This window comes from Harmonia axyridis, chromosome 2 (assembly GCF_914767665.1).
Source record: "Harmonia axyridis chromosome 2, icHarAxyr1.1, whole genome shotgun sequence".
NCBI lineage: Eukaryota > Metazoa > Arthropoda > Insecta > Coleoptera > Coccinellidae > Harmonia > Harmonia axyridis.
Genome location: NC_059502.1, coordinates 57,289,831 through 57,308,856, shown reverse-complemented (window position 1 = coordinate 57,308,856; position 19,026 = coordinate 57,289,831). Strand labels below are relative to the sequence as shown.

At 33.7% G+C, this 19,026-nt stretch overlaps 1 protein-coding gene across 1 annotated transcript; it reads left to right on the top strand.

Moving 5' to 3' along the window:
• The first annotated feature begins 3,331 nt into the window (after nucleotides 1–3,331).
• On the top strand, nucleotides 3,332–16,527 carry LOC123673912 (15-hydroxyprostaglandin dehydrogenase [NAD(+)]-like). Its single transcript, XM_045608677.1, has 5 exons — nucleotides 3,332–3,605; nucleotides 6,971–7,091; nucleotides 9,397–9,503; nucleotides 12,061–12,389; nucleotides 15,651–16,527. The coding sequence occupies exons 1-5, from the start codon at nucleotides 3,510–3,512 to the stop codon at nucleotides 15,760–15,762; spliced, it is 765 nt and encodes a 254-aa protein (XP_045464633.1). The 5' UTR covers nucleotides 3,332–3,509; the 3' UTR covers nucleotides 15,763–16,527.
• Nucleotides 16,528–19,026: the final 2,499 nt, after the last annotated feature.

Here is a 19,026-nt window from a genome sequence, read left to right as displayed (position 1 = left end):
ATTGGGATCATTTCCATACATTTCCAACATTTGCCAAAAGAATAAATGTCAAGCTCAATGAAATGTCATTGAATTATCAAAATGCAGTGCTTTGGTTGTAGTTATTGAAATTATTCTTTATACACTGTGTCCATAAAGTATGGAACAAATTAATTTTTAACTGAACAGACCATTTTAAGAAATAATCCTGAAACACGTCGATTTTATTTTGATTTACCGTATTTTAAAATAATAATCTAATATACAGTGTGAATAACTTTTGAGTAATGACGTCACCGTCATTTTTTCAATGGAACACCCACATTTTGTCTCAATTTTCCGATTACTCTAGCTGAGATGATTCCAAAAATATCACATGTTGATTCCAACTGGTACAGGATGGATAAATTACAATAGTTTTATGTGTGCTCAAAAAGTAAATTCTTTATTAGTTAAATTAACAATATTATCAAAAATACTTATTGTCTAGCGGCAATTGGCTTGAATGTAACACCCTGTAGTTTGTTACATTTTTATATTAATAAAAATGTATAGAAATAAGAAATAACTTCTTCCATATTCTCTCTGCTAAACCACAAGTACCAAACATGTTTGGAAACAGCTCATTTTTATTAATCTAAAAATATAACAAGCTATAGGGTGTTACATTCAAATCAATTGCCGCTAAAAAATAAGTATTTTCAATAATATTGTTAATTTATCTAATAAAGAATGTTACGCGTTACTTTTAAAGCACACACAAAACTATTGTATTTTTGTCCACCCTGTACCAATTGGAATCAACATGTGATACATTTTTGGAATCAGCTCAGAAAGAGTAATCGTAAAATTGAGACGAAATGGGGGTGTTCTATTTAAAAAAAATGACGGTGACGTCATTACTCAAAAGTAATTCACCCTGTATATTAGATTATTATTTTAAAATACGGTAAATCAAAATAAAATCGACGTGTTTCAGGATTATTTCTTAGAATGGTTTGTTTAGCTAAAAATGAATTTGTTCCATACTTATACACAGTGTATAATCGTAACGAATACCAACTCGAGCATAGACAATATATTTCGATTATAGGAATCTCTTCATTCGACGTAGTTCACGAAACACCACTCGAACTGCGCTCTCGTGATGTTTCGCGAACTGTCTCGTGAATCGGTGTATAATCGAATATTGTCTTTGCTCTTGTGATATTATAACTGAATATAATTAGAAATACATAGGCGTACATTTCTGCTTCCGCCGTTTTTTTTCCGAAATTTGAGGCATTATTGTGAAAAACTGGTTATACATTTATGCTTCAAAGTAGTGCAAATCGACAATTAGGAAAAATAGCGGATTTCAAATATTCAAATTTGCATATTCAATCGCAAATGACTCAAATAAATCAATTCCATTCAATATAATATACATTCATGATATAGTTAAATTGTGGATTTGAAAATGTAACGGGTGTTTTTTTTCGAGGAATATAACTTTAATATGGCATTACTGTTCAAGATGGCGACCGATTTAACAGCTGTCAAGTGATTTATTTTCAGTTTGGTTTGGCAATTGACCATATTCACCGTCGCCATATTGTTGTGCGACAATACCAACTACCCAGTGTTCCCAACGAAGAAATATTGAGTTTACTAGAAAAATCCCACAATATAAAGTTTATAAGAGAAGTCTATGTGTACCTTTTCTATCTGCTACGCCAGATAGGCTTGTTTGGGACAATATTTCGCAAAAATTTCACCTTTTGGAAATAAAAACATGAGTGAAAGGTGGTTTTCTGAACAAATTAATTGTGGCCGAGTGTATAAATGAAGGCCTCGCTCCATTTTTGGAAATAGTGAGTGGAAGAATAATCTCTATGGCTGATAGTATTTTTGATATTAGCGGTATTTTTCTATTAAACTCAATATTTCTCCGTTGGGAACACTGGGTAGTTGGTATTGTCGCACAACAATATGGCGACGGTGAATATGGTCCATTCATCATGTCGTACGGTGCGTACAGAAAAAGCTATTGCTGCTGTAGAGCGTAGCATTGAGGAAGACCCGAATGAGTCTATCCGCCATCGAGCACAGCAATTGGATCTGTGTCCATCCACTTTATGGAAGATTTTGCGGAAGGATCTTGGTTTGTGTGCTTACAAAATCTAACTCGTGCAAGAATTGAAGCCAAACGATCATCAAGTAAGGCGTAGATTCGTCGAATGGGCCCAAAATGAGATTGCTGTTTAGCGATGAAGCGCACTTCTGGTTGAATGGCTACGTCACCAAACAAAGCTGCCGCATTTGGAGTGAAGCTAATCCTCAAGTGTATGTCGAAACACCGTTACATCCAGAAAAACTGACTGTTTGGTGCGCTTTATGGGCTGGCAGAATCATTGGTCCGTACTTCTTCAAAAACGATGATGGCCAGAACGTTCCAGTCAATGGTGATAGGCATAGAGAAATGATAACTAACTTTTTCATTCATTATTGAACAACCATGATGTCCAGGAGCTGTGGTTTCAACAATACGGCGCAACATGTCACACAGCTCGTGCCACAATCGATTTATTGAAAGACACGTTTGGTGACCGCTTAATTTCACGTTCTGGACCTGTGAATTGGCCTCCAAGATCTTGTGATTTAACACCGCTAGACTACTTTCTGTGGGGCTATGTAAAGTCATTGGTCTATGCGGATAAGCCACAAACCGTTGACCATTTGGAAGACAACATTCGCCGTGTTATTGCCGATATACGGCTACAAATGTTGGAAAAAGTCATCGAAAATTGGACGTCCAGATTGGACTACATCCGAGCCAGCCGTGGCGGTCATATGCCAGAAATCATATTCAAAATGTAATGCCACAAGTTATCTTGCGGATAAATATAATTCATGTCAATCGAATAATCCATCGTTGTTTTATTGCAATTTAAAGTTCTATAGCTCTAAAAAAAATCCTTTATATCACATTCCGACAATGTAATCTAGCCGTGTTGGGAACATGCAGAAATTACGTATACTGCCTCTATCTATGTTTATTATACTCTATGGGTAATTGAGAGCGCAATTAGCACACAAATAAATGAGGGCTTAAAAACTCCTGACTTTACGTTAGACCTTTCCTCGCGTCTTTGCCATGTTCTGCTAATTTACTGGAAATAACCTCCACATAAAGCTGACACTACGTTCAACGATAAATCTCTTCAAAAACTCATTTATTCAGAAGCATTGAATAACAAAGCTGGTACAAATTTGAAGAAATACCTGAAAACTATTAATTCTGTATAGAAAATTCGACGCATATTAAAATTCATTATATCCACCTCCGGTGAAAGTTGAAATTGTAGGACTCTTGCGCAATGACTCGGCACCCTAGGATCCCCTACTAGACGTCGCGGCGCCAGAAGGGCGCGGCTTATGTGGTTGTAACGTTGCCACTCCAAAAATAGAACCATTATTTTGTATTGCTCGCGATTCACCCACAAATACAGTAGATGTTTTTGTGCTGGGACTGGAACTAATTGTGGAAAATGCTTGATCTGAAAGGCAAAGTCGCGTTGGTCACAGGTGGGGCCGCTGGTCAAGGGAGGGAATACTGTAAGGAATTGTTCAAGCAAGGGTGTAAGGTGAGTCAAAAATCGTAATATTATTGAATTTATTGAACATCATCATGTTGTTTCGTTTTCATTTCTTCGATTCGTATTGTATAAAAAATATTGATTTACGTAACAAGTCCGGAATAAGTCTATTGTTTTTTGGACAAGTTGACAAAATTTTAGGAAGAGCCATAGGAAGTCTGTCAGTCCAAAAATCTGTTTTTAGACGTGTTGCATACACTATTTTTTCGGAAAAGTGTGGAAAAACAAATCAATGAGACACATTTTCCAATATTTCAAATCTTATTTGTATTAAATATTTAAATTCGAAGATGGGTACTAACAGAAACATTCTAATTCTCATTCATATTAATATTTATATTAAAAATTCAAGCAATTGCTAATATTGAAAGGATTCGATTTGTTTGAATTGCTTAGTATATTTAAATACTATTCGTTGGAGAAAGAACAACAAGGTGAAGTTTCCGTTACACATTGATTGTTTTCATATAATAATTGTCGAATGGTTTTAGCATTTTTATTTTTGGTCTTTATAAGTGAATTGTGTTTATATTCTTCCAACTTCCGTGACTCAAAATTTTTCATTCTTATCAGCAAATATCGTAACTGATGTTCGCCGAATGCTATGGCCTGTGTTATTTAAAGTATTGGATTAATTCAAAAAATCTTCGATTTTTGATCCAAGATTCACAAAACAACAGGCTGAATCGAAAATTTTTTTGTAATTCACGAATAATCTGTTGTGTGGAGGATAGGATGGCCGTAAAGATAAATATTGCCTATTCAAGAGTAGGATTTCTTGTCCAACCACAACAAAATCATCTCGATATGAGTTTTAGAATCTGGTATTTTTATGAGCAACATATCTTCCTTGTCGTTTATAAGATCATTTAATTTTTTTTTTGGTTCTCTCCTTTTACACGCACCGGCTAATCCAATAATTGTTGCTACTTGAAAATGAAGCAAATTGAATTAATACTTTTAGAGCCTGCAATCGTAATATTTTGTTAGAATAAGGTACCTACCTTTAGCATGTTGCATCATCTGCTTTCCTAATGAATTTATTGATTTGCTCGCTGCTGAAGACATCTGATTTCTTTGCTTTTTACGAATATTCTTCATCACTTCTTCACATTCTTTTCTCCAATAAAATGATACAACATAGAGTACCTACATGCTCCACGGGGTAGAGAAATCACATTTTCAGGTTTTTGCGCCAAGTAAGATAAATTTTACATCATCTGTAATATTTTCGCATTTCTACATATCCATCATTTCATGAACAAATACGTTTTCCTACCTGGATTTTGATTTTCAGACAATAATTGTGCTGTAGCAACTGTTGCTGCATTAGAAACTTCATGAAGAACATTTTGAAATTCACTAACGCTGATGTTTTCTATAGTTTATCGCCATGCACCATGCAAACTTTCAAAAATCAAAATGTCAACTAAAATAATATATGTATAGTAATGAAAAGATGTTTATGAAAATGCTACTTTATCTACTTTAAGCACATCATACATTTATGTCCTCTGCAACATGCAAAAAATATGTGTTTATGCACCTATTAATCGTAATTTTTAAATTAGTGTTGATGATTATTTTCATTTGTTCTTGAGATCAGGGATATGTTTGTTGTGCTTTTATTTAATTTCACAATTCAGCACTCAAATAATTGATTATTCATTTAGAATTCTTTGAATCATTAGGTTTGTTATTTCTCCTCACAATGCATAGGCCATACAATTCAATTCTTTATTCTTTTACGAATAGTTCATTGTATGCACAAATAATAAATAGTATAACGTTAACTTCTATAGTATCATTTGATTTCAAGAAACTATAAAACTAAAAAACTGTAGTGGTAAATGTAAATGGAAGCTGGCATTCAAACCAACTTGGCACCTGTGTTGTTTGTATATTCAATTTTAAAGAATAACATTCCTCACTATTATAATGTGTACATAAAGGGTGTTCTCAAATTGGGGTACGAAAAATGACAGATTTCTCGTATTGAAAAAAGTCTCATAAACCCGCAAATGCTTTGTTTTCAGGGTGTTAAAGTTTGATAATTTTTCAAGTTTACTTCTCCTAGCACCTTCCTTTCACAAGGTTTTCAACTTAAACTTAAAAGGCATAGATAATTCAATTCAATGTTTTCTTCATGTGATATGCTAATTTTCAATAAAAATCTACAGGGTGATATTTTTTGTAGAATAGTGGTCTATTCTTTCCACCAGAATTTTTTTTTGATGGACCTCTTCTAGTTTGGAAAAATTTCAAAAGAAACTTCAATATACTTTTTTGTTTCTTGTATTTTTGACGTATCTACTACCGATTTCGAGAAAAAATTTCGAAGAATTTTATCATAATCATCAAGAAAATCCAAATTATTAAAAAATCGAGTAAGTTATGATGAATAAATTAATCATAAGTTTCAGTACTTATTTAACCAATCTGTGGCAAAGATTCGATGAATTATCATCACAAAAAGTGACTATAAGAAACACACTGGTGTATCTTGAAAACAAAGCGTTTGGTTGAAGAACTTTTCTTTAAATTATTCAAGGAATCTCTCATTTTCCTTCATACCTCCAATTAAGGAACACCCCGTTGAAAAATTCAATTAAATATGTAATTTAAATTCTCAAATTGATCAGTACTTTCCCATACAAATTTATCATTCAGACTACAGTTTAATTTGGTCGTTATCTGTTCAGACTAGGATAATAGATTCATAAGGTGCGTTAACCACTCAGGGAACGGATTGCTCTCGCGCGTATCCGTTTCCTAATTAATGGATAAGTGCACCTGGTTGCCCTAGCCCTATAGGAAAAGGAAAAATGCTAACCGGACGGTTGCCAAAAAAAAAAAAAAAGAAAATAATTACACATATGCAAATACATTTCAGCTTGCCACAATTGAAATACAAGGTATCGGAAACAGTATTTCTTTACTACGTGATTCATTATGAAATATGAATACCACTAACTTAGTTAAACTACTTAACTGCTAAATATTTTTTTGTCAACTATTCCCAATTCAGAAAAAATCGTAATCAATTAAACTTCGACAATAAATTAGAGATGTACTCGAACATAAGGCTGAATCTAAGAGGAAAATACTGGAATTTCTTGATCGAATACAATTATTGAAAAAAAATTAAGAAAGACAACCTTTTCAAAAACTCATATCAATTAAAATGTAATAGAGTACATATAGGCCAAACCGGTAGAATCTGCACAAAAAGATTCAAGGGTAATAATAACTTTCATTAAATCCTTCACTACATTAATTTTCGTTAATAACATTTCGAATATCTATATTACTAACGATACCTATATTTAAAACAGTTTAACTTTTCTTTACAGGTGTCTATTTGTGATATAAATACAGATGAAGGAGAAGAATTGCTGCATCAGTTATCAAAAATAGCTAGAGATAGGGTTATATTTTGTCCATGTGATGTCACAGATTATCCTCAATTCGAAGGTGAGTTAATCCCTAAATTGAAACCAGCAATATATATGTATTTTTTTTCATATATGAAGGGTTTTTCAATAAGAAGTTTCATTTTGCACTTCTCTCCCACTATCTGAGCAATTTTCATTTTTAAAGCCATCGTCCTTTGAAGATCGACAAGGTAAAACTACGACTTTACTAAAATTTGAACGATAGATCCACGCTTCAACAACATATTGAAATTATAAAAATTCACTACAAATAGTTGAAATTTTGCAGTCACAGTTAGCAAAACTAAAGCACTTTCGGTTCGCACCTTCTCGGCCGACAAAATATTTGAAACTGTTGGAACAAGTTACCGATGTGAAGAATCGAAAGCGAGTGCGTCGCTTAAGAACAACAGGGAATATTGGTGCTGTTGCCCGTAGTGTTGACAAAAATTCAGGTTTGGCGATTCCTTGTCGATCTTGGGAATTTGGCATTCCATAAACCTCATTACACCGTATTATGCATCAAAAACTTAAGTCTTAACGTTTTTAAAGTTCAGTTAATACAAAAACTCCAGCCGGTCGATCACCAGTTCAGTGATGAGGCCCTATATTAATGATCAGAATTTTCACTTTGGGGTTCTAAAAATTCAGCAGTGATTGTTGCAAAGCCTTACTATTCTCAACGTGTCACTGCTTGGTGTGGTTTTTGGGATGGTGGTGTTCTTGGACCTTACATATTCGAACATGAAGCAGGTGTAACTGTTACGGTGAATGGATTGCGCTACCGAGCTGTGATTAATAATTTTTTAAGCCTTCAATGGAAGATATTAAGGGAAGTTTATTTTCTACAAGATGGCGCTACGTGCCACACAAGACACGATCAATCTCAATTTTGCAAAAAAAAATTTCTGGCCATGGTAATTCTCGAAAAAATTAACACAATTGGCCACCGGGATCAAGGGATTTAGCACCTTCAGACTTTTTTCTTTGTTGCACGTAAAAGATGATGTTCATGCCACAGCTCCACAATCGATTCCTGATCTGAAATTTTTGAAGGTATTGAGGACAAGAGCATCAAATGAGCGAATTGCTCATGAAAAATTTCATAGAGCAGATGGTGTCTACCCGCCTATCGGTTTTCCACAGAACCTGCTTTTGAGCAGACACTGCATGAATAGTTTGAAATGTCGACGAGAATGTCATTCAGTTATATTTACTCACAAACTAATAAACGGTGTCATTAAAGATCCTTGCATTCTCGAAAAACTAAATTTTGCTATTCCAAGACCAGCCTCTAGAGTTAGAAATACATTTTATATACCGACACCTCGAACGAATACATTGAAGTATTCACCTCTTTATAATATGTGTGATGCCTGTAATGCTATAAGTTCTCACTTGGATATTTTTAATTGTTCCATTTTAAATATAAGATCACATTATTTTGACTGACTGAGAATTTTTGTTATCGTTTTTTTTTCTCAGTATATGTAATATTAGTGTATACTTTATTTTTCATTTATTCCTTGTTCTATAGTTGGGTTTAAACCTGTAGAACATTGTATATATTAAATAAAATAAATAAATAAATATAAAGTATATGGTCCAACAGCCGTAGCCGTAGTGCCCATTTGACTTTTATCGTTTTTCATCCTTAATAACATATCTTCCTCTTTACAATGAAATAAACATCTATTGATTTCTCTCAAAAAACTATTTGTTTTTGATATCTATCAGAATGCAGCCTTTAATTGGAACAAGTTTTATCAATGGAAATAATGATTTCTATCGGTCAAAGTTTTTTTTTTGCATAACAACTATAAGGTCTATAAGTAGCCACATTTTTCATTCATCTAATACATTGATTGTAAATAAAAATCGAATCCAGATATGAAGATCCATATTATTAACTATTCAATACATAGTTTCAAAATATTTGTGAAAAATCATTTGTATGAATTTCGTTTGGATGAGAAAATACTTTTCAAGACTTATCTTTCATTTTCCCAAAAGAACCATGAAAAGTCACACTTCTCCTACGCGTGAAATGTTCTACTATTTCAATTTCCTTCATGAAGAATTATATTCCCGCATCAATAGAGTATTTTCAAGCGAAATAGAATTTTGATCTGAACACAATAAAGGACTGCTCGTTCAAATATTGTGATATTTCGTTGAATATGGAACGAACCATCCAAGTATATCCTTTGAAGTTTACGTTCCCAAGTGTATATAAATTCGGCTCATTTGTTCCGAATTTTCCCGAAGTTGAGCAAATTGTTTCCAAAAGGGAACGTAGCTTGTGCATGTTTCCTGCTTCATTGAATTTTTATGTGTTCTTCCAGAGGCTTTTCAAACAACCATATCGAAACTAGGGGGTGTTGATATCGTGGTGAACAATGCTTCAATCATGAATGACCGATTATGGGAATTGGAAGTTGATGTTAATTTGGTAAGTATAATAATTGGAAATAAATACATTAACTAAATTGCCAATATGAAAGATATACACCGTGTCCGTAAAGTATGGAACAAATTCATTTTTAGCTAAACAGACCATTTAAAAAATTATCCTGAAACACGTCGATTTTTGATTTTAATTTACCGTATTTTGAAATAATAATCTAATATATACAGGGTGAACTACCGTCGAGTAATGACGTCACCGTAATTTTTTTTAAATGGAACTCCCCCATTTTGTCTCAATTTTCCCATTACTCCAGCTGAGCTCATTCTAAAAATGTATTACATGTTGATTCTAATTGGTACAGGGTGGACAAAAGTACAACAGTTTTGTGTGTGCTCATAAAGTAACGCGTAACATTCTTTATTAGTTAAATTAACAATACTATCAAAAAAACTTATTGCATAGCGGCAATTGGTTTGAATGTAACACCCTGTAGTTTGTTACATTTTTAAATTAATAAAAATGAGCTGTTTCCAAACATGTTTGGTACTTGTGGTCTACCAGACATAATGTGAAAAAAATTATTTGTTCTCAATTTAAAAAACACATAGTCGTCTACTTTTTTGTGAAATGTCATTATTTGTTTAGTAATTTATTGGTGTTCAATGATAGTTTATTACTAAAATATTTTAATATTCGTGAATGTTTTAATTATCGCTTAGATTCAATTTATTATTTTTGTCCACCCTGTACCAGTTGGAATCAACATGTGATACATTTTTGGAATCAGCTTTCTCATTTTTCTGTACCATAGTATTATATTGAACAATTTTGTAGATTCTTCTACGATAGCCGTTCATTCGTTTTTATTAGCTCGTTCGTGATTCTGTCCTTGTTTGTAGTTTTTCTATTCTTTATGTTTTTTGTCGCTTTTATCTTATTTACTCTGTAATTATTTTTATGTATTTATCCAATGAATCGTTTTGCTTGGTTTCCTCTGTGAAACTATTCGATATTTCAACTCGAACAAGCGTTTTAATACTGCTGACATCACATCAATGCTTTTTTAATCAGTTTTCATTTAGTATTCATTATTTGATTTCTCTTATACCTAAAACGGTATCCTACTTTAAAAAAAATAAATTATAAACCTAAAAAAATAGGACGTGAAGTCAAGAATTTTTGAGGCACATAATTGTATATAGGTATATCGGGTGTCCCAAGGTGAGTGGCCTATTAGATTATTATGGAAACTATTGATGGTAAAGATTTCAAATTTTGTGGATAGATATTTGGACATGTAAGGTACATTTTTAAAATAATTTCACATTTCCAGTGTTGCCGGATGTACGACAATTTGGCAACAACTTTGTTATTTTGAATGGGACATCCGGTATTTCTATTTTTTTTATGATACTCCATAAAATATTGAATCTATTCACTCTTACTTTTCCATCCCTATCTTTGACGGTTTTTGAGTTATTAATTATTTTTCGAAATTTTAGATCAAATTGGCGTATTACGAAAATGACTCTAGTTCGCTCAATATTTGAGATTTGAGTCAGAAATTTTGCAAGTCGTTAAATATTGATCTGATTTGTGTCACTGCTTTTGAATTATGGTTGTCAATAATACAGGACGGACCAAAAAAAATCATCATTTGCCAAGTCACAAAATTGTAAAAAAGTCTGTGTAAGTGAATAGAAGAATTGTAGAATGTGTTGAACTGATTCCAAAAATTGAAAAATATACTAGGGGTCTAATTTGAAAAAATAGACTTTTTTACAATTTTGTAACTTGGCAATTGATGATTTTTTTTGGTCCGTCCTGTATTATTGACAACCATAATTCAAAAGCAGTGACACAAATCAGATCAATATTTAACGACTTGCAAAATTTCTGACTCAAATCTCAAATATTGAGCGAGCTAGAGTCATTTTCGTAATACGCCAATTTGACCTAAAATTTCGAAAAATAATTAATAACTCAAAAACCGTCAAAGATAGGGATGGAAAAGTAAGAGTGAATAGATTCAATATTTTATGGAGTATCATAAAAAAAATAGAAATACCGGATGTCCCATTCAAAATAACAAAGTTGTTGCCAAATTGTCGTACATCCGGCAACACTGGAAATGTGAAATTATTTCAAAAATGTACCTTACATGGCCAAATATCTATCCACAAAATTTGAAATCTTTACCATCAATAGTTTCCATAATAATCTAATAGGCCACTCACCTTGGGACACCCGATATGTGTTCCATATGGCGCATTAATGAACAAGCACTCAGAAGATCCTGATTTCGCCTGTGTGCTTTCCTTATTTTAACAGTCTTATTTATTGCTTTAAATTCCCAATCAATTTTGATTTTGTACAAAATAAAAGTTTATCCGATGAAAAAGCTCTTGTGTTTTCAGATAAAAAAAAGCCTATTTGAAACGTGAGATCGTTTGTTTATTACATTCAGTATCAATAAAATTCAAAACTTGATGAAATCAAAATGTCAAAAATATTGAGAATTAAATCTCATTATTTTTTTCCTTGTTCCATATCAATCTCACATAACTTTTAATTGTATATATAATTGTTGTTCTTTCAGAATGGTGTAATTCGAGGACTACTTCTTGCATATCGATTCATGGGCAAAGACAGAGGCGGCGCAGGAGGTGTGGTTGTTAACGTGGGTTCCAGTAGCTGCGTTAGCCATTTGGTGTCCTTACCTGTGTTCACTGCTACCAAACACGCTGTAGCGGCCCTGACCAGATCTTATGGCGATTCATATCATGAAAAACTAACTGGAGTGAAGGTTGTTGCTATATGTGCGCCACCCTCTGATACAGTACTAACAGAAGATCCTAGGAAAAGGATTATCAGTGGTGAATACGAGCAAGCCTGGCAGAAAGACATAAGCAATATCGCACCAACAAAGTGAGTTTGATATAAAGGGTTTTCCAACAAAAGGTTCCATTTTCAATAGCTTAGAAGTTTCATTTTGAATACTCCGCTATCTGGACAGCTGACCCTTTTGAAACTCTCATCTTTTGACATTTGATGAGTAAAAACTACGCTACTACTAAAAATGAAACGATACACGTTTCAACAACTCATTGACATTATTGAAATTCACTATTGTGAAAATTTCGCAGTCACAGTTTCCAAATCTAATGGACATTCGAGTGAAGCACCTTCTCGACTGTAATGATGTAAAGAATGCGTTGCTCAAAAAGAACTGAGAATATTGGTGCTATAGCCCGTAGTGTTTACGAAAAATCATAAAGACTTAGGTCTTGAGACTTAAAGTTTGGCTGATATCGTTTCACATCGTTAAAGCCAAACCTTCTTTTTCAAAATGAAATAAACATCCATTGATTCTTTTGGAATCATAATAACACGAAAACCTGATCCATTTTTTCCTTATATACACTGCGCAAAAAAATTAACGCACATTATGGAAATCTCAAATTTATTCTACAACTGAAGGTGTTTTCAATGATTATTATTTTTATTAGAATTATGCATGCCATCCACTTTCAACGTTTTTCTTCAATACAGATGTTTTTTTCCCAGCAGGAATAAAAAAAGAGGAGATTATCAGATTTTGAATGTATGGGCTCCATTCTGAAATCAGTTGTTCTCGATCAATTCTAGTGATCAATAGTTTTCCTTTCGTTTGATTTTCTACACTCGATCGCTATGCAATGCGAAACACGTAATTTGACCCAAGAGGAATGTGCCCAAGCGGTAGTTTTGCGAGAAGAAGGGTGGACATACACAAAAATTGCAGAAAGGTTTGGAGTTTCCCATACAAGTGTGTCTAGAATGTTGCAGCGATTCAGGGAGACAGGTATGAATGTCCGAAGACCAGAACAGGGTAGACCAGGAGTAACAACTGCCATTCAAGAACGTTACTTGAGAGTTTCTTCGTTGAGACAACGGTTAGCAACCGCTCGCCTCCTTCAAAATCAGCTTGAGCAAACTCATGGGGTGCAAATTACCACTCAGACAATAAGAAATCGCCTCAGAGAATATAACTAAAGGCCTCGAGTCGCGGAAAGAGGCCCAGCTCTTACCCCAGCCCATCGAAGGGCGCGTTGGGATTTTGCTAGAGAGCATATCCATTGGGTAGAGGCTGATAGGGAAAGAGTTTTCTTCACAGATGAGTCTAGATTCTGCCTCTACCATTGTGATCGACCTTCCCTTGTATACAGACGTCTACATGAAAGATATCTTTGACGGCTCGCACAGACCTAGTGGTCGTTGATAATGGAGCTATGAATGCTGATAGGTATATAAGGAACATTCTTGAAGAGCATGTAGTGCCATTTGCCCCATACATTGGTGAAAATTTCATTTTTATGGACGATAATGCCAGACCCCATCGTGCGCGCATCGTTCAGGAGTACCTTGAAGAGGTTGAAGTCTCTCGAATGGAATGGCCAGCAAGAAGTCCAGATCTCAATCCGATCGAGCAGGTTTGGGACAACCTTAATAGAAGGCTGAGAAGTTCAGAAAATCATCCAGCTACTCTTAATGACTTAGGAATCCAACTCAGAGAAATCTGGGAAGGATTAGATCAGAACATTTTAAGATCACTCATTTTGAGTATGAACCGTCGTTGCCGAGCTGTAATTAACGCAAGGGGTGGAAATACCAAATATTAAATTATCAGCATTCCAGTATTTTGAAAATTGTTTATTTCTCTTCTTTTACATAAGATTCGGTGAAATCCTGAATTTTTCTTCCATTTAATGTGTCTTGTTTCGTTCAAAACCTTCCCGAGAGAACATAAAAGAGTTGACTTTCATTAAAATTGAGATTTTCAGAATGTGCGTTAATTTTTTTGCGCAGTGTATTATCAAGAGTTGTCCCAGTTTTCCTATTGGTTGGTTTGCTCGTGCGATGTTAAGATTTTTCAAGAAGTTTTCCGATTTTATCAGTTAGATACTGAAGATATGAAAAACAAGTCATCCTCAGAAATCATATTAAACCCTATTCTCTCTTGTTTGACGTCTTGAGATTAATACTAGACATTTTTCGAGCTGAAAATATTGAACAAGAAAGCTTTGTTGGAGTGATACGATTGCTCCATGAAGTATTTCAGTTCACATATACGTTGAGCTCTATAAACAAGTACCTTGATTGCATCTTATTTTTTATTCAGAGTTTTGGTCTGCGTAGGTAACCTAGCATTTCTTCCGAGTTCATTTGTATCAAAACTTCTAGAAATGGCAAATTGCCACGTCTTTCAATTTACATGATAAACTGAAAAAAGTCATCAGGTATTCTTCAGCATAAGATCAAACAGCGGATGGGTCATCCTTATAATCCAGCCCAGTTGGAGGCTTCTTTCGAGATGCTTGTAAGAGATACTTTTTTTATTTTTTTATAAAAAAATTTGCGATAACTGGACATATGATATCACTTACAGTGGGTCCGTCCAGTTATAAGTAATGTTCAATAATTTCTATCCCAACCTTTCTCTGCCTCCCCAAGTCCTCTCCAAAGATAGAAGCTAGTAGTTACGTCAGACAAACCCTGAAAATTCTGTATTTTTGAAATTCCCAAAAGGACCAAAATGTAAAGACACAACAGTATATTAATTGGCTCTAGCTCTATATTTTCCAGTTCCAGCTAGTCTATGGTATTTACAATAGGTCTGAGTAACTGCAGAATATCTATCTAGAGGTACCGGTATATATCTCTCGAAGATCATAATCCGCAGATTTCTATCGAACCCTACTCTCACACAACCTCATTTTGAGTCTATCAAAAAAAAGAAACTCTTCAAGAAGAATTGAATCATCTTTTGGGCACGCCTATGCTTATATTTGTATAAATTGATGTATCATATTCTACCATATAGATTTCATTCAAATTGAAATTTGAGATTATTCTTCGGATCTGAAGAATTTTGTAACATTGAGGTCTTGGTCAATATACACAAAACTCGTTGTTAAAATAGATTATTATGAATTTTTTCACCTTGGAGACTTTGATTCGTGTATTTAGTTGTGATAGTGATTCAATTTTTATAGGATAATATAGTCTATAAAAATTCATACTAATCTATTAACACTTAACATATTATTTTGATTTTTTAATCTCATTCCGATAAATGATTGTGTCCGTTATTGCATCCAAAACAAAATAAAAATTTTGCTGTGAACTGATTATTCCATTTTTTTCCAGATCAGATTACCTAGCGCGGGCTTTAGCAGAAATAATACAGAAAGTTCCTAGCGGTACGAGTTGGCTGGTTGAAGGTACCAATCCACCAAAAGAAATCAAAGTGTTCCTCTAAGAAGAAAATGCAATCAGACTGATATTCAACATATTTGCCAAGCGTCGAAACCAATATTTTATACATGAGAAGATACAACCTTACAATGGAAGTTTTGGACGGTTTTATACAATATGCTTTAAGGGGGTACAAAATGAAGAAAATGCCGAAGAAAAATTGAAAAAACTATATCAATGGGAACTTCAGATAATGCAGCTGAAGTTGCCAGTACCTAGTTCTACATCTCAAAATGTATTTTATTAATAGTGAAATTACCTCTTGTAAATTATGAGCTTCGATTTTGTGTTCGGATGATCATAGTGGAAATGGATGTGATATTTGATAAATTTGCGGGAACATTGTCATATCTGCCTGAATGATCAGTGAAAAATTATATACAAGAATATAAGAAGGCATTCTAAAATTTCAATTGATGGAAAATATAGATACCTATATCTTGTTCACTGGTCATTCAAAATCCAACATGTCATATAAATTGCAACTTTTTGCTTGCTGGTTTTCAATGCAAAATTTTGACCACACAAAATTGCTTCCGCTTGGTTATGTTTGGAAATATTTTATCGATAAAATTTTACTATAGAATATGTAATGAACGATGAATGATTATGAAACTCATTTGAAATGTTAAGTTCTCAAATTCAATAATTTACGATGAAAAGTTTATCATTTATATTGAATATTACATAATTATATCAAAAAGAATATTTCTTTGTAACATTTTATAATTTGAATTTTGATTACTCATTAAATATTCAATTTCTTGGGATAATTGGACTTTTGTATTTTCAAATCGGGTTTTCTCCTTACGTTTTGTCCATTCATTCTGTTTTCAGACAACATTTCGAAAACGACTCGTTGTTATCTTGTGAATAATTTAATTCGTAGGTACTCAGTACTTGGTAAATAATAATTTAATTTTGAATAAAATGTCATAATCTTTGTAAACATCAGAGGCCGGCCGGAACGCCAAATTGCAAGGGCGTAAACTCAGTTAACAAAACAAGAAAAAATTTTTGACACAAAATGTTTTTTTAGTGATACCATGCTATGTAGTGAAATTTAAAATTGCCAATTTTATTGAAGAAATCGAATAGGCGCTCTCAACTAGTTAAGAAAATACAAATTGGTACTGAAATGCAGCTTCAAGGACTCCATCGTCTTTTCACTATAAAGCGTTCACTTTCAACAATCAAGGGCGTTTTTTGATGACAATTTGATTCTAAAGGGTGTTTTTTTTCAGAGCTATAGAACTTTAAATTGCAATGAAACAACGATGGATTATTCGATTGACATAAATTTTATTTATCCGCAAGATAATCTTGTGGCATTACATTTTAAATATGATTTCTGGCATATGACCGCCACGGCTGGCTCGGATGTAGTCCAATCTGGACGTCCAATTTTCGATGACTTTTTCCAACATTTGTGGCCGTATATTGGCAATAACACGGCGAATGTTGTCTTCCAAGTGGTAAAGGGTTTGTGGCTTATCCGCATAGACCAATGACTTTACATAGCCCCACAGAAAGTAGTCTAGCGGTGTTAAATCACAAGATCTTGGAGGCCAATTCACAGGTCCAAAACGTGAAATTAGGCGGTCACCAAACGTGTTTTTCAATAAATCGATTGTGGCACGAGCTGTGTGACATGTTGCGCCGTCTTGTTGGAACCACAGCTCCTGGACATCATGGTTGTTCAATTCAGGAATGAAAAAGTTAGTAATCATGTCTCTATACCGATCACCATCGACTGTAACGTTCTGGCCATCATCGTTTTTGAAGATGTACAGATCAATGATTCCACCAACCCATAAAGTGCACCAAACAGTCAGTTTTTCTTGATGAATCGGTGTTTCGACATACACTTGAGGATTAGCTTCACTCCAAATGCTGCAGTTTTGTTTGTTGACGTAGCCATTCAACCAGAAGTGCACTTCATCGCTAAACAAAATAAAATGGACGTAGTGCGCGATACGTATTCCGCACAGAACCATTATTTTCGAAATAAAATTGCACTATTTGCAAGCGTTGTTTAGGCGTCTATTCAAGATGAATTGCCAAACCAAACTGAGAATAAATCACTTGACAGCTGTTAAATCGGTCGCCATCTTGAACAGTAATGCCAACTTAAAGTTATATACCTCCAAAAAAACACCCTATATATAAAACTGAAAAGATGCCTGAGAGGAATAACAAAGGCTTCTTCAAAGAAAATTCAAGAATCCGCAATTCGAAAGCGCTAAAATATACTGGGTGCATTACCATCGATGCGATGGTTAAGCGCTGAAATTTTAGAATTTTTCCTCGATACAGTACCATTAGGCTTCATTAGAGTTACATTATCAAATTGTTCAAAAAGACCAAAAAAGTAAATGACATGTGTTTACTTACGAAACATCCTGTTTTTTCATTGAAATTTCAAATTGTATGAAATAAATTAACACAATTTTGCTGTCAAGTCTTTGTTTGGTTCGAAGTTTTTTCAATTTTTCATAAATTGAAGGGTCTTTGGAAAAACCTAATAATATATAGATAGACAGATATTTGACTGTGATTTCGAAAGTGAATACTGGAAGAACGGAGGTAAGTACCGAGGACTTTTTGATAATTATTGAGAACTCTACTGGGTGTTCGAAATAAGACGATTCATTAATAACTTAGTGCATTAATAAGGTGCTTATTTCAAAAGGCATACCATGTATTTTATTTTTCTATATAGGTAGCAAATCTTTTGAAAAATTTTCTTTTAAAAATTATCTACCATATGAGAAAATGAAATGAAGGTTGTGACATTTGGAGTTTGCCGAATATTTACGTTTGAATAAGTCATCATCAACGAATTGTCTCATTTTGAACTCTTAATACAGTTCCCAATTATTATCGAAAGTCAGATGATACTTACCTCCGTTCTTCTATTATTCACTTTCGGAATTTTTTTCTTCATTTCGAAGTAATTAGATTTTTCAACTGCTCTTCAATTTACGAAACATCCAATTATCTCAAAAACGGTAAATTTTGAGCAGTATTTCCAAACAATTCGAGAATGTAGATCTATTGCAGCCCAATATTACTGTGAAAAAAAAAATCGAAAATTTCAGTGCTTAACCGTAATAGGGGAATCGCATCAATAGTGGAACGCCCTGTAGATGTACCTCAGAAAACCGAAAAATATTTTGTAGTAAATGGTTGTTCTACAGAGGGCCTACAGATGCCAGATTTTTTTTTCTGGTGAATAACAAAACATATCAATTTAATAGCAGTCAAT